The 27,109-nt window shown below is 38.3% G+C and overlaps 1 protein-coding gene across 1 annotated transcript in view; it reads right to left on the bottom strand.

The window, feature by feature from the left end:
* Window positions 1-25,434, bottom strand: part of diaph1 (diaphanous related formin 1) — a gene marked incomplete at both ends in the record, with an annotated part of 78,250 nt that extends 52,816 nt beyond the window's left edge. The window contains 14 exon segments of the mRNA XM_083891458.1: window positions 524-588; window positions 2,435-2,550; window positions 5,361-5,477; window positions 6,708-6,826; window positions 7,013-7,123; window positions 7,255-7,360; window positions 7,512-7,651; window positions 8,209-8,272; window positions 8,366-8,449; window positions 8,813-8,943; window positions 9,483-9,584; window positions 9,990-10,154; window positions 11,132-11,158; window positions 25,330-25,434. Of these exon segments, the coding sequence (XP_083747584.1) occupies window positions 524-588; window positions 2,435-2,550; window positions 5,361-5,477; window positions 6,708-6,826; window positions 7,013-7,123; window positions 7,255-7,360; window positions 7,512-7,651; window positions 8,209-8,272; window positions 8,366-8,449; window positions 8,813-8,943; window positions 9,483-9,584; window positions 9,990-10,154; window positions 11,132-11,158; window positions 25,330-25,434 (1,452 nt within the window).
* Window positions 25,435-27,109: the final 1,675 nt, after the last annotated feature.

Here is a 27,109-nt window from a genome sequence, read left to right as displayed (position 1 = left end):
GTGTGTGTGTGCGTGTGGATGGATGTGATCCCGCATCAGTCTGTGTATCTTTTCATGAGCCAGAATGAAAGCTAGTTTTACCTCCCTCCTGGCAATTATTCTGTCACTCGGACTGAAACATCAGAGTAGCAGCATGGTGCAATCAAGGCATTTACCCCCCTCGTGTGTGTGTGTGTGTGTGTGTGTGTGTGTGTGTGTGTGTGTGTGTGTGTGTGTGTGTGTGTGTGTGTGTGTGTGTGTGTGTGTGTGTGTGTGTGTGTTGATAGTCAGTAAAAATACGTGTCTAGGTTTGTCAGACATGTGGATGTTGATTCATTTACCCTCTGGGCCTCTTTCAGACACTGGATGCATACAATTTCATTATGATGTAGTTGTGTTGTATGTGAGCGTACACGTATGAGGGGTACAAGTGTAAGCTTACAATGTACAAATTTCTGTTGTGTCTATATGACCGTAATGGCTTGTGTGCTTCTCTGTGTGTGGTGTGTTATATGTGTGTATTTATGATCCGTGTGTATTTCACCTTCTTCTCCAGCTCAGTAGCCTTAGCTTCACTGGTTTCCACCTTGGTCTGGTCCACCATGTTATCTGCAGACCAATCAAGGACAGAAGCAAAGTGAGGGAAAAAATGGTTAAAAGGTTGATTGAAACGATAAGTCTGGCCATAGAGACATTGCAATCTTCAGTTTGGCACATGATGTGTACACACAAACAAGCACATAAACACTTTTCCAACCTATCCTCATATTTTTTCTCTTATCACACTACTCGATGTCCTGCAATAGCCTGAGTAATTCTCCAGAAATCACTCTTTAAATTCTCACTTGTTTTCCTCTATGGAAAAACACACCTCACACAGTTCATTAGACAATCTTTTAGCCAGTGCCTATTTTGCAAGACTGAAAAAACCCACCATAAAACAGCCAGAGAATAATCTCATTATAAGATATTCTGCTTGACAAAGGACAGGGTGATAAGGACACAGACTAACCAATGGTATACTTTTAATGAATAATAGCAGGGTCTATAGGTGCTTAAGTGCCAAAGGGCTTAACAAGTATGTGCAGTAAAGGAGCTAATTAACATGAAGATGAATACCACATAGTCACTGGATCAAAGACAGATAATCATGATGCCCAGGAGGAAAATCAAGGAGATAGATCGAAGACTCAGAAGAGCTGTAAAAAGCTAAACTGGAAAATGTAGATATTATTTAAGAAAGTAGATGAAACAGATGAAACAAAATGAGATTCGTTAGCTGCTGTGAAATTATCGCCTGTGGAAGAAGGAGCTGAAACTATTCCAGATTCTCTAAGTCTAGAAGGTCTCGTCAACAAACCAAAGAAAAAAATCTTTCTGCATGACAGAACTTCACAATAAAATGCCAACCCATCCAATTTCAGAGTGTGCATTTGTGTGCAAGTACATGGCACATGGTTATTGGATGGGTAATGGAGGGGGTGTTACTTCTCTCATGGTGGCTGGACTAAATGGGACAAACTTCAGAAAGAGAGCACTAAGTGAGACAGAATGTGGGGAAAACTGTGCTGAATTTCAGAGTTCAAAGAAAAACACTAAATAATGTATGCAGGGCAGAATTGGGCTGCTTTACACCGATAACTCTGGCAGTCTTAAAGGAGGCCAGCCAGCCTGTGCGTGTGTGTGTGTGTGTTTGTCAAGACACATTTAGAAGCAATGCAATTAGAACCTCCTGTGTTGAGCAACAGAGATCTGCCATAAAGGAGTATTGAACTCTTGAGACATGTCCTGCACCCCTAACTCTGCTCTGGTTTATTTTACAACACTAATCAGGTGTATCCTACTCACTCAAATTCATAAAATCTATATTTACGAATATCAGTCCAAACCACTGCCACCAAGTCACTTGAATAAATTGCAACATTTTGCATTAGTATTAAAATGTAACCAAAAATGTACCAGTACTTTCTGACTCAGAAATGTTTATATCTCCCCTGTTTCTTGTAGGAATATTGCATCTTCTTCACATGTAATAAAACAAACCAGATACTTGCAGATACATGTACTAGGAGCCAGTGTTCTCTTTTATTATTTACAGTAAATAGATTCACCAGAAGTGCTTTTAAGTTACCATCTAAAACGAGAGAGAAATTTTACCTTTTAGCTTATGAAATGTTGATTAATGCAATGTAGACCACAGATATGACTGTAAAACCTGTAGCAAATATCAGTCAAAAGTAATGCACAAACCCACTCTGGCACCACCCTGTGGTGTAACCAGACCACTGCATGTGTGATGTGGTGATATTCACTTAAATGAAGGCATGTTGCCATTGACAGGAACACAGGAATTGTGCCAGTGATTGGAGAAGTAGTAGCAGTAGTTCACACACACATAGGGAGAGTAGAAAGGAAATGTGTGTGGTCATGTGTGCTTTCTGGTCAATCAACTCACCTATCAAGCCTTCAATGTTGAGGCTGAGACTACGACACTTGAAGTCAGGGTCTGCTCCATTTCTGTGAAGCACGATCTGAGCGATACATTCGTCTATCACCTTGTAGTACTGGGGCCTGGTGGGGGGGGGGGGGGGTGTCAGGAAACAGAGAATAGAGTTTAGAAGAATAGAGAGGAAACATGGAAGGAGGGTAAGAGTCTAGAGAGCTGACTGTATACATAGTGCTGGGAAACATTTCTTTCACTTTCTAAAATACATTTTGCAAGTTACAACATGTAATGGATGTAAGTGAGTACTCTAATCAACCAAAACATGTAGGGTAAATTGTAAATTGTGAGTAAAGAATAGGACTGACAAAGAGCAAGTGGGTTCATTTGTCCAGATAAGTGTGTGAACACACATGCCTTGTCACTTTGTCTTTGTAACTGAGATTGGCTGTCTGTGTGAGCATGACAGTTTGAGTTTCTTGTCACAAAGATTGATTGTGTGCGACTGCGTTTGTGAGTGTGTTGGTGTATACCCAGCACCGGGTCTGATCAACTGAGCTTCACACAGACACTCAATTTTAGAGGTGTCTTATTCCCTGACCCCATTAGATGCTGCCAGATTCACAAACTCAATACTTTATTTATTCTGTGTGTGTGTGTATATGCGCCCCCCCTGCATTACCCATCTCTCTTTGTCACCCTATCTCTCTCTACACTTGTTCCAATCCTTCACTACACTTCAAGGGTAGATTTATTGGTGGAGCAAGAGAGACATCTAGTGTCCTTTTGGAAAACAGATTCAAAGTGAAATATACTTTTGTGTGTCTGAATTCCTAAATTTCAACAATCCTGATAACAGCTTCATTCCTGAATGTAGCACATTTAGATGGTATGTCAGGATTCAAGTTGTTAGTAGACATACAGCTGCACAAATTTTGACAAACACAAATCCAAATGTACTGATGTCAATCATCTAAGAAGACAAACATTATGTAGTATTACAAAGTCTGTGCAGGAATTTAAGTATGATCATTTATATTTTTAAAAAAAAAGGTATAAGGTGGAAACTCCATCTCAACTTGAGATTAAAATACAGCTGTACAAAGAATAAAAAAAAAGCAAAACAGCAGGTTCTCCATCATTCATTCTGACATAAATGCTAACTCTTCCATTCTGTGTACATACCTCCCTCATTCTCTCAGCATCTACCTAGCAATTTACCTCAACTCCCAATTTCTTTTTCATTATTGTCTCACCCTCCGCCTACATTCTCTTTTCATCTCTGTAATTACCAAGCTGTATTTTCTGTCACTCTGCAGCTCTCCCTCCCACTCTCTGTGTGGAGTGCATTACAGACTGCGTATAATGTGTTCACCTGGCTGGAGAATGCAGGATTACAGAAAAGGAAGGATGGAAGAGATAGAAGAGGAGCTAAAAATACTTTGGCTGGGACCAGCTGTTTGTGCCAACTTACCTTTTCCATTCTCACAGTTTATTCCCCAAACTGTGCTAAAAATACACCACAATTTCCTTGTCCGCCATCAGGACAAGACAGGAAAACACAACTAACTCGACTGAAATATGTTCAGGCCTGCACGTAATGTGATAGCATGTGAAGAAATCATTTGTGTGTTTGTGTGTTAAAGTGGACATAAATGTGCACAACTGCACACACCGTTTACTTTACTCATCGTCGTTAAGTCATTCTCTCCTCAGTTCTCCTAAGTTTCTATAACTAAATCCCCAAGGTCTACAGAGGACACAGGGAAAGTCATTTGAATTCTTTGGGTGAGGAGAATGGAATTGGACTTCATTGCATGTATTCATTTCACAGATTTGGAGCAGTGCTCAAGAAAACAACCAGCAAATAAAAGGATAGGCTAAGAGGAGGGAGAGGGGTGGATGAGGAGTGTCAACTTCAAAAATGCATTTCTTTATCCCTTTGTCATGGTAATTTTGGCTTTTTATATATATCACTGCTATCCGTACTGTGAAGGAACCCACAGCTTTGCATTGTGTTACATGCAGCTTTTTTTTTAGAATATTGTGGTTGATTATTATTTAAATTAAACATCTTCCAAAGCTTTATAGCAAATTAAGTGTAAAGAGATTCCACTACATGGTCTAAGCTTGCCTCACCTCGGCTCTACACAGTTTGGTTAGTTTTCCATTACAATATAGTACCTCATCGCTGCACAGCTGCATGAAACTGCCATGACTTTGTTTTAAACATGACACACATACTAGTGACTTGTAAAGCAGTTGTTTTCGGTGTAACTGAATCATTAGAATTAGAAAATCAAAAATATTTGTTCAGTACTTCCTCCAAAACCGGAGCACAGTTTCCGCTTGACACCGAGTTGAAATACAATGCCAGTCGTGATCGCAGGCTTTCAGCAGCGCTGTCGCTAAATACATCAGACTCCTCTGTTAAATATTGAGATTTTAGACATGTCCTTGGTAATTGTTGAAGATTAACCCACATTTTTAACTTTCTAACTGATCTAAAGTTTGGCATCGTTCTTGATTCTTGAGCCAGACGTCACTCTGACCAATCAGTGGCCTGGCAGTCTGTCATGCATAGTGTCAGCTCAGCTGGCTTGGAACCTCGCCAGAGCAGGTACTTGAAAAAAAAAAGTGCCAGGAACAAATGCTAATGAAAACGCAAAATAACTGCGTTGTGCTGCGCTACTAGAAAAGGTGCTATAAAGATCGAAAAGAGTAATTATGTTTGACACACAGTCATTGATAAATTGGCCATATTGTAATTTTGATTTCAGTTTTGATTAAAAGACACCCTCATCACAATAATGACTAAAGCAAACCTCATCTGTTAAAAAAAAAAAAAGAATTATGTCAACATACCAGATGTGTGAGCAGGAGCAAGTGTGAGAGAATATTAACATGTAAATTTGTGTACTGTGTGCATATGCGTTACCTGGCCAAATAGTCATTACGGATCAACAACAGGTGCTGCATCAAGGACAAGAAGTGGTTTTCAGCTTTGGAGTCTTTCACGGTGTTGACCAGGATCTCAAACACTTCCCTCACATCAGTGAAGCAAGGCAAGTTAAGGGCTTATCATTTAAAACACCATAAACAGTCTACTCTAACAGTTGTTAATGCATTATTATTGACAAGTAGGAATAGCTGTGCATCAAAATTATCTGCATTTATAAATAATACAAGGCTTGAACTAAAACTCAACACATTTAGTTGTTTCCTGCAGACATTTGGACACATGAAACAATGATTTCAACTTAACTTAATACTTGATGTATGGTTATGTTTTCAAACATCATTTGTCCTTCTGTATTCTATATCCTATATTTGAGATTAATACACGTAGAGCGAGACAAACACTGGACTATGTTGAGAGCCCCTGGGAGACACCTGGTGTTAGAAAACTGAAACTTCACCTAAAAGGCAGCAGGAAATATTTGCATTTTCAATATTTACGAAAAAGGCAACGTTTTCCAACATGTTGAAATCTGTACAGGTGGTGTGGCAAGGATAACAGTAACTATAAAGATTATATTAAAATATTTTTTTCTAAATAAGATCAACTGAGATAAAGAGATAAAGATAAAGCTTTTAAGGCACAATTGATTGTTCATTTTGCATGTGATAAAAATGATACAAGTAAAAAGCATATATCATAATAGGCAATGACAGAAATCCATACTTAAATGGTTTATTTTGCTATTGTGTACGGAATTTGTATGACTTATGTACATCTAAAAGGTATAATGAAAACAAATCATTTAGGGTTCTATGAGAGCAATGAAAAAGTCCCGTGGTTGTTGGATGTTTTGTTGTTTTTACAGCAACACACTAGCGAATGTCTTTAATATGTTAATTGGGGAAGATACATTTTGAATGTTAAGTGTGACCGTGTCCCTAGGGGTATGCAATCTTACGCTTATTAAGTTTGCAAATGCTAATTTTGCCTCCGTCTAGGAAGAAAGTAGTCATACTGATTATGCAGGAACAGAGAAGAGCCAACTTTTGTGTAGATAGCCGACTCATTTTTAAAGAGCAGAGGAAATGATGTGTATGATTCTATATGCTCTATGAAATATCTGTCTGACACATAAATTGGAAAACTAATGCAGTCAATGCAGTTATTTTATATTAAGCTAGCAAAGTACTTTAAAGACAAAATTGTGAAGATATAAAATTATGTAGTAACCAAGTTAGAGACTTTGTCAAGCTCATGCCTTTCACTTTAAAAAGGCAGAGCAGACCTTGAATTTCTGAACAATTTCTCCCTGTGGAAGGATATTCCATCTCAATGCGGATGTCATCAAGGCGCACTTTGAGGTCCTCAGAGTCATCTTCAGCCTGCTCGTCAAACACCGTAAGTTGCACCCTCAGCTCTTCATTTTCTATCGTCCTAACCTCCTGCAGGGAGAGGGATGGGATGTGGGAAGAGGGATAGTTGATAAAGTTATAACAGCACACAAGTGTTCAGCCATTCAGAAAAACAGAGGCAACAAGAGGGGGACAGGCATGAACAACAAGGCTGTGCAAATATGTGATGTTGGAGTAACTATGAGGAAAAATATAATATAAGGGTGTTTTATGTACCATCAGCAGGTCTCTGAGTCCCAGTCTGAGCAGCTCCGACCGAATATGGATCCTGAAGTCCAACTCTTCTCCTCGGCTGATCAGGGCATTGATTAGCTGCATGCAGCCACCCTACAGAAAGGTACACCAAACAATTTAGGTGAGACAACAATATTCATTATATAATCACCATCATCATATTTGTCAGCTGAGCGTATTTTCACATAGATAGCATCAACTAGTGCTACTTGTCAAGCAAATACCTTAAGAGCAATGTTGGGATTGTTCATGCCAGTAAGAAGAGGCTGAAACCTCTCAATATCCCGTTTCTCAGCTTCTTCTGTCATGGCCTCCAAAACACGTTCATGGCTGCAAAAATAGACAGTTAAATAAATGTCACTGTAAGAATGTTAATTGGGGAAAGGAATCATGCAACAAGGTGCATTCTGCTGCTTTAGTTTGCAGCTATTATTAGAACCTGCCATCGAGAATTGTTCATGCCAGTAAGAAGAGTTCTTACAGGTTTTCAGGATGTTCCAAAATGGAGATGGCAGAAAGCAGCTTGACAGCATCCACCATCATGTGAGGCACAGTAGGGTTGATGGCTCTGACCAGCAGAGGAATTCCCTCATCTGACTCCAGCATGGATTTTAGACCATACTAAAGGGGACAAAAGGGAAGCAAAATGAGAAAGTCCTGACAAATACAAAAATCCCATTTTATTGGTGAAACAATCTGAAAATAGCACTTAAACATACACATGGAGAGCACAGATGACATGCTTATCATCAATAGTAAGCATGATTTCTATAGCTTAAAAATTCAATACGGGCCAATACATCCATGCATATAGTGAACATAATTGACTTATCTCCTTGAATAAAATGTTGATTGATTCATTTTAAATATGTTAAATAAGAACATGTGTGTTTTATTTCATAATACTGTTTTTGTACCTTTAAGTTCTATTTTAACATATAAAAACTGTGCAGAATTTTGCAGCTCTTCTTCACCACATAAGATATGGACATATTGACTTCACAAAGCGATCAAAACATTCTAAAATCAGTGTATGATTTAATTGCAATGAGCAGATCAAGGTTGATCTCAATATTATGACGACGCCCTCTAGTGGAGGAAATGCTACACTACAAGGAAACAAAGGAGTTAATAATTACATATTTTGATGTATGTCAGGAAACAGTCATCGGTCTTACCTTGTTGTTCATAAAGGCTTTAAGACATCGTATTATCTCGTGCTGGCATTTCACTCCCATCATTCTAGTTGAAGATACAAAGAGCATATAGATAGAAAGATGTTACAAACACACTGCTAAAAATAACACAAGCTAGTCTGTTGTGTTGGTGACTTACGGATACTCGTCTTTCTCTTCCTGGAGTCTTCTTAGTAGACTCAGTAGCAGCGCCAGGCCCTCATCTCCAAAGTTCTGCACCCAACTGGAAGTGACAGGATAACACGATTAGCTCACTGTGTTTTTCCGCCCAGATTTTATCGTACACCATTAACCCATAGGCATTGTACAATCTAATTAATTTCAACAATTAAAAAGTGATGACCCATATGCTCTATGATTTCAATTATCTCAGGTGAACTATGTATATAATCAAAAGTAAACATGAACAATGATAAATTAATTGTAAAAAAAAAGTCTTGAATGTAATCTGAACAGCACATAAACCTGGCAGCAAATATTCGACCCATGTATTATTCAGTCATTCCTCTGATTTTACTCGATTTTCTTCTTTGTTTGCTTTGTTTTTTGTTAAATGTATACAACTACATTTAATTTCATTCATTACCTGACAGGGTTGTTGTTGAGTGAGACTCGTAGAGATTCCAGACAGCTGAGAAGCTGCGTGTCTCTGTAATCTGACTTCAACTCCTGGATGTACATCATGGCTGATTTGGAGCTCTCCTTCTGGTTTTGGCCCTAATAAACAAAAATAAAGAGATGCAACAGGCACACAGACACAAATTAACTTTGTTTTTATACAGGTTGTACATAATTTTCTTTTAACAACAACAACGGGGAAAGCAGAACAGTCGAGGCTAATTTGAAATGCTCATTTACAGAGTTGAAGGGTATCGTTTGTAGAACCTTAAGAGGCATATTTCACGGTTAAATGAACTGCGCTACCAACCATCTGTGCTTCGCTGCTTTGTTGGTTCTTTGAGCTATTTGCTTCCAGCATATTTAATTTGGTTATGAAAGTTAAATGAAAAAAAAAGCTTCCATCCTTGAACAAAGTTGTCAAAAGCCCAGCGTCTAGACATTTGTATGAATAGCAAGTCTAAGATAACATTATAACTTTTTTTTTTTTCTTGAGGTAATAATAGCAATCCTGTCCATATGTAACACTGTGTACTGTACTGTACTGTATGTGGCACTGGATGATATGAGATGTCAAGATCGAAATACAGTGAGATTCAGAAGCTTTAACTATATTGACCATGTATTTTGATACTGACAGCTTTAGATGTGTGGAGGTACTGAGACACCATCTCTCGCTTGATCATGATGTCTTTCTCTCTTAGAGGCTGCTGCTTCTCGTCATTCAGATTCATATCCACCTGGAAGAAAGTGAGACAGGAGGAGGGAGGGAGAGAAAAAGAAAACCGAAAGTACTGTGAGATGAGGTTAACAGAACATTTTATTAAAATATTTTTCTTTTTCGTTTGCTAAAGCACCAGCAAGATGCCGATAGAGGCTCAGTTAAAGGTGGGTTGGCTTTGCTATTATACAGCATTTCGTAAATATGCTTCCAATTCAATATTTCAAACATTGCCGTTATCTTAATCTGACATTTGGACTGGAAAGACTTGAAACACACCTACAGTATAGTTGGAGCAGACAAACAAAAAAATAACTATTATAATAATGTTTATTCTTAAAAAGTTACATTATGCTTTTATTAATCAAGTATTTGTGAGTTTGGTCACGCACACACAAAAACGTTATGATGCCATCTTTCTCACCAGCATCTGTTCAAAGAGCTCCAGGACATATTCATCAGAATGATCATGGAGAATGGCAGACTGAGCACTGATCTCATAGCTGGCAGCCGAAGAGTGACGCTGTCCCTGTGTATGGCCAGGTTTCTCCTTGTCCTTCTTCATCCTCATGCTGGTGAAACGCTCCAACTGGATAAGCAAACAACATGATAAATTAGATGAAAGAGATCAGAGCAAATGGGCAAAAATATCCCAACAGGTCTCAAAAATGAGGTGGCAACCCATAATCAATCAGTCTCTTAATACGATAACTGAACCATAATAAATTACCCATGGATTTTTTCTCCCTTAGGTTTGTGATATTACTCTGGAAGTGCAGAACTGCCACAGAGGCGGGAAATATCAGCGCTGTTCAAGTTTGTTTTACAGCTTAATTTCATTAGTTTCATGCACTTTACAGCAGTGATCATGTGCATAGGTGAAGGATAAGGATCATCTGCATTACAAAGAGAAAGATATGTTTTCTCCCCCTTGGCAGTTCTATGCTTCCGTACATTACCACTTCTAAACCTTTCAATAATGTAGGGTGATGATTAGGGTTTGCACACCTCAAAAGGTTTTGCCGACAAGCAATGCCACACAAAGTCAACATGCATTTGATACAGGATGGTGCAGAAATGTGACTTTATTTTTACTCTATTTTAATAACATTGATTTTCTTTCCACGGTTTGAAATGACTCTGTGGTACACTGACAAGACTTACTGCATTTTTATTATTTCTTGTTGTGTGTTTCTTTTTTGGCAACAAGAACATCAACTCTGGTGTACATGCAACCTTGGCACATATTGGCATAATGATCCTCTAAGATTAATAAAATGGTCAGTGAACTATGGATCCCTTGAAGTCTCTGGTTGCAGACACTTAAAGGGATCACTAGTCCGTGTGCCAAGATTTTCATGTCATTGTGCATTTTTCTGCACATCCAACGTGAGTACAACACAGAACAAAACACAGATACTTAATGCCACGTGTTATGATGGATTAGGGTTTGACACAGACAGAGACCTTACATTAAATGAATAATGGTGAGGTTATTTATTAAAGAACACACCAACAGATGGAGTTAAGCACACAGGTGATCGTGGTAAGTGGTAACAAACCTACCTCATCAGGAATCAGCCGTTTGAGTTTCTGTAGAGGATGAATGAAAGGGAAAAATATGGTACATAAAGGTAAGAAATAAATCAGAAAAGAGGTAAAAGCAGCATTAAGAAAAACGTCAGATAGAGGGAGAAAAAAAATCAATTGGAAAGAATTCATTGTGACAGGAAAATTTCATAAGTGATTCACAACAGGATAGAGTGAAAATCATGGCAAATAAATTTGTAGTAGTACATTCATTTAAGCAGTAACAGTTGGAGATGATAAATACATCTAAATGAAAGAGATTCTATTTTGAGTCAAGTGGGACATTTACAAGAGTGTAAATACAGATAAGTGATTATCAACAGTCAACATACGATCAAAAAGGTACTAACAATATTGTACAGAGAAAAAAAAATTACACTATAAAAATTGCTCTACCAGTTGTTGGCCACTAGATGACAGACTACACCAAATAATGCTCCTGCAGGCATGAGCGGTGTGTGAAGTCTCAACCCACAAAAAATTTAATAAAAATATATTGAGTGATAATGATGAAGTGTCACAAAGAAAAAACAAAGCACTATGGACCAAAATCCAAGCACGACGACAAAAGGTATTTCTTAATAACAATGGGGCCTTGTATTTGAACTGAACCATTTCCTTGTATTTACACTCTGCGTCTTTTGGCACGGACCATATCAACAAACTACAAGAGGATCATTTGCATAAAACTTTTTTTTTCCCTTTTTTTTATGTGGAAGTAAATTGGGGTGCTACTGCCTGTTTCTGTGCGACACTTCTAGGACTGGTTTACTTCCATTAATTGCAAACTGAACAAGTTTGCAATGTTTGCAATGTTGTGAAACGATCTAAATTACAAACATGCATGTGGATGTAGAATGGAATCACATTTATAAAGTAGGCCATATAATCCAGTTTTTAATTGCACAACTATATTTTATGTTACTTGAGACACCAACTCAGACCACAGACAACACATAACCATAATTCGCTGTGGTTTTGCCTGCGGGTGCTGAAGTTGCCTTTGAAGTTTTACCGGCGCTTCTTTGCCCGGCTACTACTCTGGTACCGGAGTTTCTTCTGTAGGTTTATTTTCAACGAAGTCAGACAAGAGACAGAGACGCTTGGGAGGCAAAGTGTAAAGCGATAATAATATATCTTGTTACTTTGTCACCCCACTGGAAAATGGGTTAGTAACCATCTAACCAGATTTGAGTGAAAAAAGTGTATGGCTTATTCCAAGCGTGCAATTCCAAGACTATATTATGCAGTATGTATTTTAGATAACAATAAGTGCATGGATTTGGCATCAGTCTGAATGTTCTTATTAATATCCAGTGCCCTTGTAATGGGGTGCTCATAAATCTACACCAGGATAGGCAAGCCAGTAACAACAACTGCCTAACCTGGAAAAGTTAATTAGACATTCAGAGTAAGAGTTAAAAAAAGAGCAACAAACATAAGGGGACAGGATAAAAGGCACTGATTGCAGGGACAGCAGTCATGAGAGGGATGGTTCCACTTACACAGCTGCCATTAAATAACATACTATGAATCCGTGCAGCACACACAACAGAAGTAGATACAAGTGTTGTGGTGGTATATATCCCACAAAATGGATATTGATAGCTGGTATGGTTTCACTTTTCAAATCACTACTAGAGTCGAGGATATAAGCTCATCGACAAAGCTCATAGCAGTGTTTGACACAGGTTTGTCACTGAAGAGGTCAATTTAACTAGAAGTCTTATATATGATCTTTAAGTGTGAGGGGAACTGTAAAAAGCAACAGTGAGCCCCAAAAATGAGTACAGTAGCCTCTATAACATTCATGAACAAACATCGTCAGGATGCTAATCATACAAAAGACTGTATGATACAGCCGAGTTTAAGAGTTTTTTAATCAAATGTGAATCACAATAAGAAAACAATCCAAAACGATGTATTGAATTACTCCTAGTTAGATGACACTCCTTCAAAAAAGATATTTGCACTACCGTAGTTGATAGTGAATGCTTATTGTTATTGCTTTACATTGGTTAGAAAAGATGAGCCATGTGAAGACATTTACTTGGGATCTAGGAGACTGTGATGAGACATTTTAGAGACCAAATTGACCAATTTTCAGGCTTTCTCTATGATGGCTCTGGTGTTTTTTTCTCTAAATTTGACCAAACAGCAAACCCCACAACATGTGTTGATTTTAATTCGGAAAGCTCCTTAAGCACTTGCTGCCGTTAAATGAGCAGATTCATAAAAAAAAGGAGGTGGTTAGACCGAGTGGTGCATTCACACAGATTTCCTCCTATTACAGTTGGATACAGATTCTACATACTGGCCACATTGTACTATGGATGCTAACAAAAGGGAGAGGGTGTGATGATGATTAATGCTGCATTACTTTATCATTAGTAACCAACTAATCAATTAATGTCCTGTAATGACCACTTCAATGTTGTTATTTTAATGTACTTTTTTTAGGACAGCTCTGTCCACGTCAGATGACATGGCATTTATTAAATATTCCTCCACAATGTGAAGTCAAGACTTTACATGGCACAAACAATAAATGACCAGCAGGGCATGTAGTGAGTGGACTCCTAGTTTGCTCTGTATTTTGCTATTTTCCAAACATTTGTGGTTACTAATATTAAGGGAATAGGTATGGCAGACAGATTTAGGTGGTGCGTGTGTCATCATCAAAAGCACATTACGTTGATATTGCTTTTGGTCTTACCATGGCAATATATTGTATCACACAAGGGGAAGCAGTACTTAGGCAGACACACCCATAATCATTTCAATAGTTTCCTACAGTTAACAGACAAACCAGGAAATTGCTTATATTTTCATGACTGTTAAAATGAACCACACACACATGCCAAGTCAGTTAAAACGTTCAATCTTCCACTTGTGACAAAGACAAAAAAGCAACTCTGACAAAGAGCTTCTTAAACAGCAAAGGCCAGTGTCTCTACTTCTACGCAACTTCCAATTCTTTCATGTCACATCTTCCCTAAGATGTAGTTATAATGCTCCTACATGCCTCACTGACCTACTGATTCAAGGTCCATTTGAGTGCACTGTCTGTGTGTGAGAATTATTTTGATTGTATGCCGCTCCAAGTGGAGCATGTTTGCTGCATGACTGCACCCAGTCCTTGAGCTACTGTTAATGGAGATTCAAAACCTAACCACCCCCACCCACCGCCACTTAAAACAAGGGAGGCCACTGTTGTCAGGTCTCTCTTCACAACTCTATTTCTGTCTCCAGTGTTCTCCAACTTATTAGACAAACTTTAAATCTAAACATACAGTACAATGAAAAATGCGTAACAATCGTTTCATTAATCTAAATCTACGTCTACGTCCTTATTATGCCTGGTGCAGAGATGTCCCGTGCTATGGTACATGCACAGAACCAATGATTTTCAGAGAAGTCGGAAGGGGTTCGAGTTCAGTAACGTGCCTTGCTACAATGGCTACAACCACAACACTGTTTTTTCCCCTCTGGCATGCCTGCAGGCCATCACACTGGGGGCATGGTTAAATCCTCAATTCCACCTTTGCTTTCGAAGGTCAAGATTGTCACGTCGTTTCGATCAATGTTCAATTTACAATCGAGATCGTGACACCCCTACTAATGAATCAATATCTCATATCATTATCTGATCAGTGCATACACTATAGTACAAGGATTAAAAACCGCAATTGATCTAACACATCGCTTAAAACCCATAACAGTTTGAATACATATGTAGGTATACAGTGATGCAACTAGCTTTTAACCTGGTGTTTCAAACAAGTGCTTCAACACTAGATATCATATCATCTCTTTTCTGAAGTTGTCAGCTCTCTATATAATACTGTCATCGTTTTGGCATATGGTCCAGGGGTAGTATTTTAAAAACTTTAAGGACACTTTGGAGAACGGACAAGCAACATATTTTTGAGAGTTAATTTCTGCTATAACTTGTAAAATCTCCTTTCATTAATAGTCTACATTTCATTGGTATGTTCATTGTTGTTTCATGCTTATTTCATTCAACTGAAGCAGTGTTTTCCATTAATTACACAGACTATGACAGTCTGAAGTGTGCACAGCTGCCATTCTCTCACCCTCTCTCTTTTTATCTCTCACCCCCTCTCCCTCTCTCTACCCCTACCTTCCAAAAATCCATTAAGTAATACTATCTTCTGCAAGCAAACAGAAAACAAATAAAACCAGCAGATTCATCTTTCACTATGCACTGCTCACAGAATTTATCTGCAACACCTCAGTAGACAGGCACACCTGCTCGCTTTGCATCAGGTGTGAGCAAGTAATGTGTATGTTTACAAGGCAATCACACGCCCCACCAGACACATGTCAACACACTAATTTGTCTCATCTCCCAATAGGCATACACTATGAGGCAGAATTTAGATTTATCAAAATATCTTGAGGTATAACCGTGGGTTTGTGATCCTGGGAAGCTGGTTAATTTCTTATTGCGGTAAATCACCATAGTAACTTGTGTTGACAATCTACAGGGCAGCTTCAGCTTTGGGAACCTTTCTAAAGCTCTAAAGTACACACCAATCAATTGCAGCAGGACCCCTTCACAAGCAAAGGAAAAAGGTGAGAAATAATAGAGCTTCAGATATTTCTATTGATGAGTAAATAGTTTTACTGTTCCAGACATTCCATTTGTCTACTGTGGATTTAAAACAGGACTAACAACTTTCTAACAAACAGGAGAATTTATCTCATTAAATTAATACAAAATAAATATTTTCAGTTCGATCATGATTATGACAAAATATGTGACAACGATGATGCTTTTGTTCTTACATTTTATTTCTTCAGTAGTTAGCTGTGGGCAACTGGATTTGCTTGAGTGGTGTTGTTTGTGGCTTTCACCTTTCATCCAAGACACTTCTTCAGTTGTTCAGTGTTATTCTTGCAATTTAGAACAAGATAGAAACAATACAAACCCAAACTAAGCTTCTGATTTTTGTTATAAAAAAATAATCGACACTGTACTATAGATCTTTTTAGGTTTGCAGCTCATCACACATTAACAATTGTTCTCTTTCTCGATTGTTTACATTTTACTTTCGAATTTGTTTTATTATTACAGTAACCAGCATTTAATTTCATACAACATACAGTATATTGGTTATTTAGAGTACTATGTAATATTAAGTCAAGGCAGGCGATAAAAAAAAAAGTTAAATTTGCTTCATAGTGCATACCCCTGATCATTAGACTGTGGTTGAAGCACTGACCAGCAATGGTCGAGAGTAACATTTTAGTTCCTTGAAAAAAAAAAAACGTTTCTGAGACTTGAAGTTCCTTAACTGAACCTCCTAGATCATATTTCATGGTCTGTACCTGACACCACACACCTAGAACAATGCAGTCCTTTTTACTTATTATTTCATATATTACTTAATGATATTATATTACTATATTAATATACACAAAAGACGGTAGCCCACTAAACCGGCTACATAAGGTGTTTTTAATACTCTTCAAATGCATATACACAAAGACATAATACATACGTCTGACTGATATGTTGTAGAAACTGTAGTGTGCTGTTGATTGTATTTATTTTAGCTGCTACTGCTAGGTTATTGCTAGGCTATTGCTAGGCTTTTGCTAGGCTATTCTATGCTAGTGCTGCTAAGGACAGACAAAACACTAGTATGGACCAAATGTGAAGACTGTGTTTGAGGAGTCAAGCTAACATGGGTGCACATTCACATACACTTGGTGGGGTCATATATACTGTACCTTTTCAGGTGATGGAAAAGATGTGTTTGCAACAGCACATCACTGCTGGTGGAACACATCAATCACAATAATCAAACGTCATTAAATCAAATCTGCCTCAGGATTCAGGAGCAATATTGTGATTCTGATGAGTCTGTTCACTGAGAGATCTGCAGAAATAAATACCTGCTGAGATCCATTGTGTTTGTTTTAACAGTTTAACAAATCAAGTTGGTCTATTTTTATTTCTAATCAATTTGTGACAGTCATTGTATGGGAAACTCTGAATTCCATTTGTTCTGTTTGACTGTTACACGACATCAGTGATGACAACAGGTTTTCTGCATTTACTCATAGATGTTTAAGAGAGGATAACAATGCATTTTCTCACCCCAATACAAACCTGCATTTAGGAAAGAAATGGGGAGAGTTAAGATTAAAAACAAGTCTTGGCCAAGCCTATAATTTGGAGAGGAGTAGGACTTTACAAATGGGTTTTACAGCAACACCCAGCGATATTTAAAAGAGGAACCTCTGAGTCACCAACACTAATAGCCCACAACTATACCCTCAGAAGGCAAGAGAAAGAGGGGTGGTGTGTGTATATTCATTCGGATCAAAAAAAGAAACACTGGGTAACATGGATATAATACAAGTCTCACAATAGCAACTGATTATCTTAGTTATACAAGTTTAAAAGAAATAAACATAGAGAATAAAAAGAATTACAGATGGATTTCTACCTCAAGGGTCACAGGTCTGACATGATTAAGGTGTACAGTCTGGATGTTTCTTATACGTCTTTAACCAAAATTACTATTTGACCCATGTTTCACATGGCCTGGTGTTTCTTTCCATCACTAAATAGATGGTAATTTACCCAACACTGTTTATTAGCGTTGCAACAACTGACATAACGTCACACTGTTAAAATAATTGCCCGTCATTTTGTGTCAAAATTGAATTTTGCCTAAATCATCTCCTCATGACGACGGCCACCTATGGTAAAATCGCCTACATCCTCAGTTGATCAGCTCATGTGTTTTACCCCTTTAAGATAATGGCCTGTGATAATGGCCTATGTCAAGTGTTTGAAGTTTTTTGTGTTTCCTAAAAAACTTGAAAAAATTTGTTCGCCGATTATTTTAGCAGGGTGACGATAATCAACGACTTGATTATTAAAATTCTATGTTGCAGAATTGTATTGATGTATCTTTAACCTGTTCAATTAGAAAAAACTACCTCAAGCAAACCACATTCAATAAGTGCAATGCACTACAGGAAATGCTGGGGGCAGTAGGCTAATTTTTCTTCAATTGTATACACCAAATGCTTTCTGGGCCAATGAAGGGTTAGACCCTAATAACAGCTTCACTGCATTTGATCCCAATTTTTACATGGCTCAGGAGGAATATATTTTATTTTATATGCTATTTCGTCATATTAATAATAATAATAGCTTCAATTGCTTCCTCGTAGTAAAAAAAAAAAAAGTCTGCTAGCTTTCATGGGGTTTGAACTGCAAACATGCCAATTTTGTTTGTTTACTTTGTTAGCAAAGTTAATTGAGGACATGCAGGTACTCAAAGCAAATTCTACTGCAAGGAGGTAGAATTAAAAGTCACCACAAGTTAACAATGAGAATAACTTTGCCTGTACGTAAAGCTAATGCTGAAGCTATTGTGTGTCGAGTGTCAAGCTACCTTATGAAACAATAAAAGAAACTCAAGGCTCAGACATGGTGAAAATAGATGCAGCAGGTTCATACAGAATGAGAAAAACAGTATGTTTTTGGGAACATTAAACCTACAAAAGTAGCACATCCAGATGAAAAAAAAAACAGATCTCCCAATTATTACTCTATTCCTAATAACAGAGGAGCTGCTGTCCTCCACCCACTCAGCAATTAGAGAAGCACATGGGCTCATGCTTTTTACAGTCGCCGTGTTGAGATACACAGTGTTCTGAGATTAGCTCTAATCTGTCAGGGGGACACTAAGGAGAGTCCCAGAGGAGGAGTGACCAAGTAATCCTGACTAAGGCCCCCCCATACACAACTTAAATAACATGCTTGGTCAAGAATATTAATATCAGTGAGCATCACATGCAGGCCTATGCAATTCTCTGCAGGTTGGTGAAAGACGGGATGAATACTTACATACGTTGGAAAGGCCCCCTCATACCACTGCCTATGAAATTTATCTGTGTAAAAGTGGGAAACACCTCAGGGAGTATAACCTTGCATTTGCCTTTTATAACACTGTTAAATTAATCTTACATTGTCCCCTGCTCCTGAGATTTAACAACCCTTTTACATTAGGGTGATTGTGATTAAATTTCTTAATGTATCTGAAAGATTTCATTTGAAACACTCTGCTGGTGAAATTATTTACTCAGGATCATAGTGACTACTATGACTATCATAGCGCGACCCATCACTAACTGCTGGAATGTTTCAAACATGTCCACAAGGATCAATGACTAACTGCTGTAGATATTAACTGGGGCTGCAGCCATTCGTCGACATAAGCAACTAATACATACGAGGCACTCAGTGTGACTCATCCCTAGCAATAGTCCATTTACACTTAACGGTCTGTTATACAGAAATAACAGGCCACTGACAGTAACTTTTGGCCAATTGCCATCAAGTATTCAACTAAGCCGTTTAATAAGTCATGTTTGCCAACATGTCAAGTGCAGTGAATTACACAAGCAGCTGTCTATCTTTTAATTGTATTAATAACATTAGTGGTGTTCATTCTGAATAAAAAGAAATAATTGTGACTCATCAAAAAAAATAAATTGGCCGATTAGTCGGCTACCAAAACAATCTTTACTGGCAGCCCTAATATTAACATCACCGAGGACTGTTTAGTCCTGAGTGAGGGCCGTGTGCATGTCTGTTAACATATTAAGTAGCCCAGTGGTACCTCCTCACACAATGGTGGAAAGAAGTGAATAAGAGAGATAACGTTGAGCAATAATGGGGACGAATAAAGACGCATCCTGTTTGCTATTTTTGCACAACTTCCTGTCCCAGCCCACAGAATTTGAGAAAAAAATATAACTGAATGCACAACCAGACGTATTTGTGTGTATACACAAATATACATGTACATATGCAACTAGAAAGAGTAAGAAGGAGAAGTAAAATTTAACAGTTAACATTGTGTATACAATGGCACCCAGTTGATTAGAGTAGTTTGAACACAAAGTTGCTTCATATTGTCGTATTGCTGAAAAGGGAAACCATATTTCTCTGACTGCAAGTGTAATTCACAAGAGCAAATTAGTTTTTTCTAGAATGAAAGAGTATGAGGGTGGGGGTTTGGATGTGTATAACAATTTCAGACAATTCATTAACAGATAGCTAATATTTTAACAAACTAATCGTTACTATGAACTCATGTTTGTATAATTGAACTGACTCATTGTGGGTTCCCACTTCCAAAACAAATATGAGGTGAAGGGGGGCACGGGAGATGTGCTACGAGCTAGGCTTAGCCAAGACAAAGAAAGCACGAAAATTAAATGTTTTGTGCTTGCTGGAAGAAATAAATGCCCAAATTCCTCCTGATCAAGTTGAGTGTCCGCCCGTATGTTCTTCACCCACTTGTAAAAGTAAAAGTGTCAGCCAACAGAAGCAGCGACAGCTCCCGTCCTGGATGAATATCTCCCCTGTGCTTTCTGACCACCGTCTATCATTTAAGCAGGAAAGCCAACAAAAGCAAAAGTCTTGTTACATGTGAGGCAGTTCTGGTGAAATATAACCAGACTTTGGAACATTTAATGTTTAACTTTCTCCACTGTCTGTGGGTCCTGTCTTTGAATCCTGCAGCTACTGCCTCTGTGTGTGCGTAGTGTCTGACAGACAGCTATCCCCGCCCCCTACACAGACACGGAGACAAACACAGGTCTCTCATCAGGATTTGGAACAGCAAATCTGATTGTGTCCACTACCGTTAACAGCACCAGTAACATCAGCGCTCAATTTAAAAAAAACAATTTTTTTTCAAAATTAAGCCCCTCAGCCTGCTTAGTACTGGGTGTTGGTATCATCCCCAAGTTTAAAGTAGCAATGAATAGCATCAAACTGAATCTGCATGTGTAAAAAAGCCTGCAAATAGTTGACAACTGTTGAAGCAACCCCTCTTAGTGACGGTGAAGATCTGACAAACAATGATAAACAGAATTGGCCATTTCCTTTTTAACACAAGCATGACAGCACAAACATCTGCCAGCAATGATGGTATGGAAAGCATAATTCTATGGCCAGAAGAGAGGATGTGTTTTATGTGTATCTGCAATTTGACTACAATGTTTTTTTTCCAATAATTTTTTCAAGCTTGATTAAAAAATATACTATACCGTCCGTCAGAAATAATTTAAGGTTACCTTTACTATAAAGCAAAACTCTTAAGTCTATCTAGGAATGGATGATGCAAAGTCACATTGGTTGTCATAACAAGAAATGTTCCAATGTTTAGTTAAATGTACAGTTCTCCTAATTCAAATATATGTGTTGGAGGACTATAACAGATTATGCTAATAAACAGGGATGTACTGAACATCATGGCAGCTTTTTTTTTTTTATTTCAACTCAACTCGGACTACTTCTGTCAAATACTGTGACAAAAAGTATACTACGTAAGAGTTGAGACCTGTCTGGTTTGATTCATGGTATTATCCTGCGTTAAGCATTTGCTGAGGTGAGGTGATTCCCCCAGGAAGTAGATGCACTGCTGCACAAAAGCATATGCAGGCACAACATTTCATGCTTGAGGGATGGTACACTAATCTTTGCCATTTTTCAGCCCTGTGCAGATCAACACTAGCACCGTCTGAAAATTACTTGAACACCAACCCAAGATTCAACTTCACATGCAATTCAGCAGAAAACTGCTGCTGGTTTTCCAGTAATGCAACAACAGTTTGTTTGGACAAATAATCAGTATATTGATATATTACAACACTTTCTGTATCATGAAACTAAAGCCTGTAATCTGTGAAGCTAATGATACGACTTTAATTTGGGTTGCTCATACGCAACAGTCCCACTATAAAATGAGGCATTCAAGTGTTTTATATACAGTGAGTAATTGCACACTGTGTGTGTCACAATTTACAAACAAACCATAATTGTTCATTCTGTTGGAACAGAGTTTGATGAAATTACTTCCATTATCATGTATCAATATGACAACATGCATGTGGAAAGTGAGCATATTTTCCAACTCCGGTCTCACTTGACTCGGTTTCTATGAACCTCCATCGTAGCAGCCTAAGATGCAGCTAAAATGAACAGGACCGATGTTGGATTCAACCTGTCAGAGTTCACTGTGCACTTTAAATGGGATGCCAACATAGACAATACTGTTAAACATGGTCAACAGAGCACCCATCTACTGAGGAAGCTAAACTCTTATAACTTGTGTAACAGGATTCTGTGTATGTTTTATCAGTCTTTGAAAGACAGTATTTTAACATTTTCTTTTATGTGTTGGTTTAATAGGCTGAGTGTAAAGGAGAGGATGAGCCTGAAGCTCTGCTCCAACATTATCCGAGTCCAGCAAAAAAGTTTTAAATTCTCTCTGGGAGGAGCATGTGATCAAACGACATAATTGACGAATGTGACCACACCCTGTCCACTGAAGTTAAATGAATGCCTTCAGGTCAGCGTTTTATAGCTCGAACCACAAAACTAACCATTACATGAAGTCCTTCATCCCAGCAGCCATCAGACTCTTAAGCCAATACAGCACCATTTTATTTATTTATTCATTTTATTCCTTGGTAAAATTTTACATAAGACACACATTTTCTTGCTCAAAGCCACTTTTCTTTTTTTACATGCAATAAATTCACTTTGTTTAAAGTTCAAGTCAATGAGGAATCTTTTGAAATAATTGTGATTTAAATTTTTACCCATATAATCATGATTATTATTTTTTCCAGAATCAAGCAGATCTACCCGGTGGTGCTTTGCACAAATATGGAAACAACCATTATTCCAGACCTGCAGTATCCGGACACCTTCAACTTTCTGATAAGCTATTTCTCATCGAACTCTGGGGAAAACTTTGACATTGCAATAAAAGCATGTTAAATAAACAAGATATGAGAGCAACTAAGTGTTGGATTCTGTTTCTCATAAGAAGTTATCACACTACACAAGTGGAAACTGTTCCCTGTGGGTTCCCATTGCTCAGTCTTCTATGTTCAATTAAAGTGCGTTCTATGGCAGTGATCCACCTCTGCCGTCTTCTCAGAATCTCGAGTTAAGTGGACCTTGTTCCCTGTGGGTTCCCATCGCTCAGTCTACTATGCTCAATTAGTGTGTTCTATAGCAGTGATCCACCTCTGCCGCCTCTCAGGATGTAGAGTTCTAGAAAAATGCTCTCCCCTTAACTTGTCCTCAACTCTTTTGGTGTCCCAGGGCACAACAACTATCCACCATCTTTACTAGTTATGAATGCCTGACAGATTGTCTTATATACATCTTCCTTTGTAAGCATGTCTATGGATTGGAACAGTGCCATGATAATATTGTTTTGATTCTGACTGCGACTGGAGTTGGGAATCACACCAAACATTTCCTGTTAACATAACTATTCTATCTATCTTCTGCTTTCTGGTCAGAGATGATAAACTCAAAGCAATAATACTTCAGTATGGTTAGGCTGTTACCATATGTCAGTCTTAATGCCCCACCTAACATGTTCAAAATGGTTGTTAAATAAAATTGCCTGAGAGTCTAGAAAGAAAAAAGGAAAAAGGGAAGAATCATCAAATATTCCGACTGAACAGCAAAAATTGATTTAAAAGACAATCTTAATCCCCAACAGACCATTCCAAATGTTCAGTTTCTTTAATTTAAGGGATTGTGTGGTTTTGTTTTTCAGGATTATATAGATGCAGTTAATATTTCAAGGGTTGAAGATGGAGCAGAATTACACTTATTTTGGCAAAATAAAAATATGTGTCTTGTGTCTAGAAAGATTGATGACAAAAAGGTGTATAACTGAGCGACAGTGTAGCTTGAACCACTAGAGAGTAAGATAAGTGAAGACAAAACAAATGTAAGTGACACATCATTGATGGTATGTCTGAAATGAGGCAGAGAGCAATGAAGTCACAGATAGCAATGAGGTCATGATCCAGTACGCAACACCACATATCTACACCCTCTCGCCTCTGACTGAACTCTGACCATAGTGTTATAAAACTCCTGCCAGAATATTCAACATAATGTTAAACATGCTAACACACACAAACACACTTTCAGACAACTCTCAATGAAAACAGGCTTGCACACTCACTATTATCTAGGGATATTGTGCAATGCTCCCTGTAGATGACTTACATTTACTCAACACTGCTATTATAAGGCAGTACAGTGTTCTTACAAGTTGACTGCTTGTATAGATGCAATGTTTGCAGAAAAATGCCTTTAATAAAGACCAACACTATACGCACATCGTATGTCTAACTGGGCTCATGTCTGGCAGGTGGTACTAGTTAAATTTAAATTTCAGAACTGGATTTTGCTAAACTATTATATATAGGGTATCAAAATATCAAAACATATTGGTGGCTCATAGGAGAGGACTGCTGACTGGGACTAATTAAGTGTAAGAACTCACTTAAAGGTGAGAGTGTATTAATTTATGTGTGCATGTGTGTGGTGGAGCTGTTTACTATGTGACTAGATGTGTCTTCTGAGCATCCTCTATGGATACCATTTGTCTGTGTGCGTATATCAGTTTTCACCTGTTGCTAGACATGGGTTACATTACACAACAGTTTGCCCTGGCTACTGGTGACTCTCATCATGACCCCACACTGAATCACACATGCTGACACAACATGTCACTGTAATTAAGTCATCTTGGGAAAACCCATGTTGTCAAAGCCACACCTTACCAAAGAAAGTTTGCCTGGTAATTTGTTTTTCTTTTAAATGTGAATCAAAACGCATTCAGCCATGATCTGTATTTAAAAAGGTAACAATACTTCAGTATGGCCAATTAATTGTTATCTTTGGCTTAACTTTGTTTAATGTTATAAACAATAAAACATCCAGATCATATGTTGACTTGCTGCAGATTGTCAGAACTGCACAACTTTAAGGTTTATGTGTTCAGTACCAGTCTCCCAAGGTGGAGGGGCCAGCTACTTCCTCATATCCCGACACTTACTGTGTACTTCATCGTAAAATCTTTCCGTGTCATTTAGGGGCTGTGTTGACAGCTGGTGCACAGCTTCAGGTGGTGAAAGTAATTGCAGATATAATGGCAGTGTTACTTCACTTGCAACATAAGCGGAAGAAAATGTTGTCATATGTTAAATTCGGTTTAAAACCAGCGACGCCGACGTAACCAGACCAGATCAGATCAGTCGGTGTGCCAAATTGAATTTGAAGGGGTACTTACAAATTTCTTTTTCCCGTCTCCATCCTCTTCTTTGTAGTTCTTCTTTGATTTCTTGTCCTTCTTGGGACCGACCGCGGACGCAGAGTTGCCAGTGTGTGGATCCATAATCAAAAGTTTATCCGTTTCCTTGAAGTGGTTGTCAAAATACCTCCGTGTGTGGCGGTAATCTCCACTCTCACAGAACAAAGCCAAATATCTCCCCCGACGGTGTTTTCGTAAGTTTCTTAAAAAGTCAGCGAACCGCCGGGCCTGAACTACTCCCTTGGCTAACTAGCCACAATTAGCACAGTGCTGCAAATAATTTGGTAGTACGCCAACTATACATAGAGAGCGAAACCGTCGCTAAGCCGCCTGTCCGTATATATCACCGAAGGAGGGAAATTCAAAGCAGAATCTTGAGCCACAGGACGAAACGTCCGAAAACAACCTGTAGCGTCAATAAAACACACACGAAGTCATCACTAACCCCGTGTCCACACGCAATACAAACCGAAGCTTCAACAAAAGTGACTGTTAAGTCCCGAAAGTATACGGCACGATGTGAGCTAACGTTAGCTTTAGCTCTGCTAGCTTGTCCACAACAGTAGGTGAAGTAACCGTAGGCGAAAAAAGAAAAGGGGGGGAGAGAAAACTCCACTCTTCCCACTTTCACGAGTTGTTTTGGTCACTTCAACACAATGGGTGTGTCGGCGTTATTAGTTATTTTTGTCTACAGTGTCTCCCAAATTAGTTTCCATGGCTGCGATAAGTTAGTTTAGCGTGTTGTTAACCCCTGAGTGACAGCGGTTGGCGTGTTTAGCAGCGGTGAAGTCTTCCTGTTCCTCTGACAGACACAGTCCGGTCTGAGCTGGCTGGGGAGGAGCCTGAGCTCAGCAGCTACACCTGAGAGAACTGACTGCTTCAGCCCTTCCACCTATAACCCACCTAAACCAGGGTAAAGTGTATTTTAAAGAACATTTTTCATGTATTAAATTGATTGATGTAAACATAGAATGCCTACAGAAAAGCTACATATCAAAGTTAATCCACAATAATTGGAGCAGTCATCTTACTAACTGGAACACCTACTGGATGTTTGTTTTGTTGTTGTTGTTGTTAGGTTTTTTTAGGGGTATAAATCTGTACATCTGTGAAGGGTGCCTGGTTTACAGTTATACAGTATTTTAGTTGCTACAGAAACACTGGATTGGAGAATAGGCTACTACCTACAAAAGAACATAAAAGGAGCACATCACTAAATTCTGTATGAAAACAAAACAGAAGACAGATAAAAATTGCATGAATGATCATCTGTCAGCATGGGAAGCACTTAGAAACTGCATTGGCATAATGTGATATTTATTTAAATAATTTTTAAAAAAGCCCTCCATGTCAAGTGTTTTTGGGGCCTGAAGCATGCTGTACTGGAAAGCTTTGCTCTAATTGAACATCCAGGGAGTATCAAAGCCACATGAAACAACTGCTGATCTACCACATGGCATAACGTTTAGCATTCATAAGGCTTTAAGTGAATATTAGCTATTTGCACCGATATTCATCACTCATCATATATGTGGGCAATATGTCGCCCCAGGTGGACCATCTTTTTTTGTAGCTCACAAGGCTTTTGCATAACTGCTAATTTTCTACTGTTTTTTTATTTTATTTTATTGTCTTCTGTTGACATCTGAGATATGGAGGTTTTTGGAGGTTCTTGTTACACGTCTTTTCAAATTCAAAAATGTAAAGGTTGCTATGCATGTTGCATATATGAGTGAGATAAATTAGGCTCAAAGAGCTA

The sequence above is a fragment of the Microchirus variegatus genome, assembly GCF_963457635.1.
Source record: "Microchirus variegatus genome assembly, chromosome: 6".
Classification (NCBI taxonomy): Eukaryota; Metazoa; Chordata; class Actinopteri; order Pleuronectiformes; family Soleidae; genus Microchirus; species Microchirus variegatus.
The sequence above is the reverse complement of the archived record's forward strand: the minus strand, read 5'-3'. Positions and strand labels throughout refer to the sequence as shown.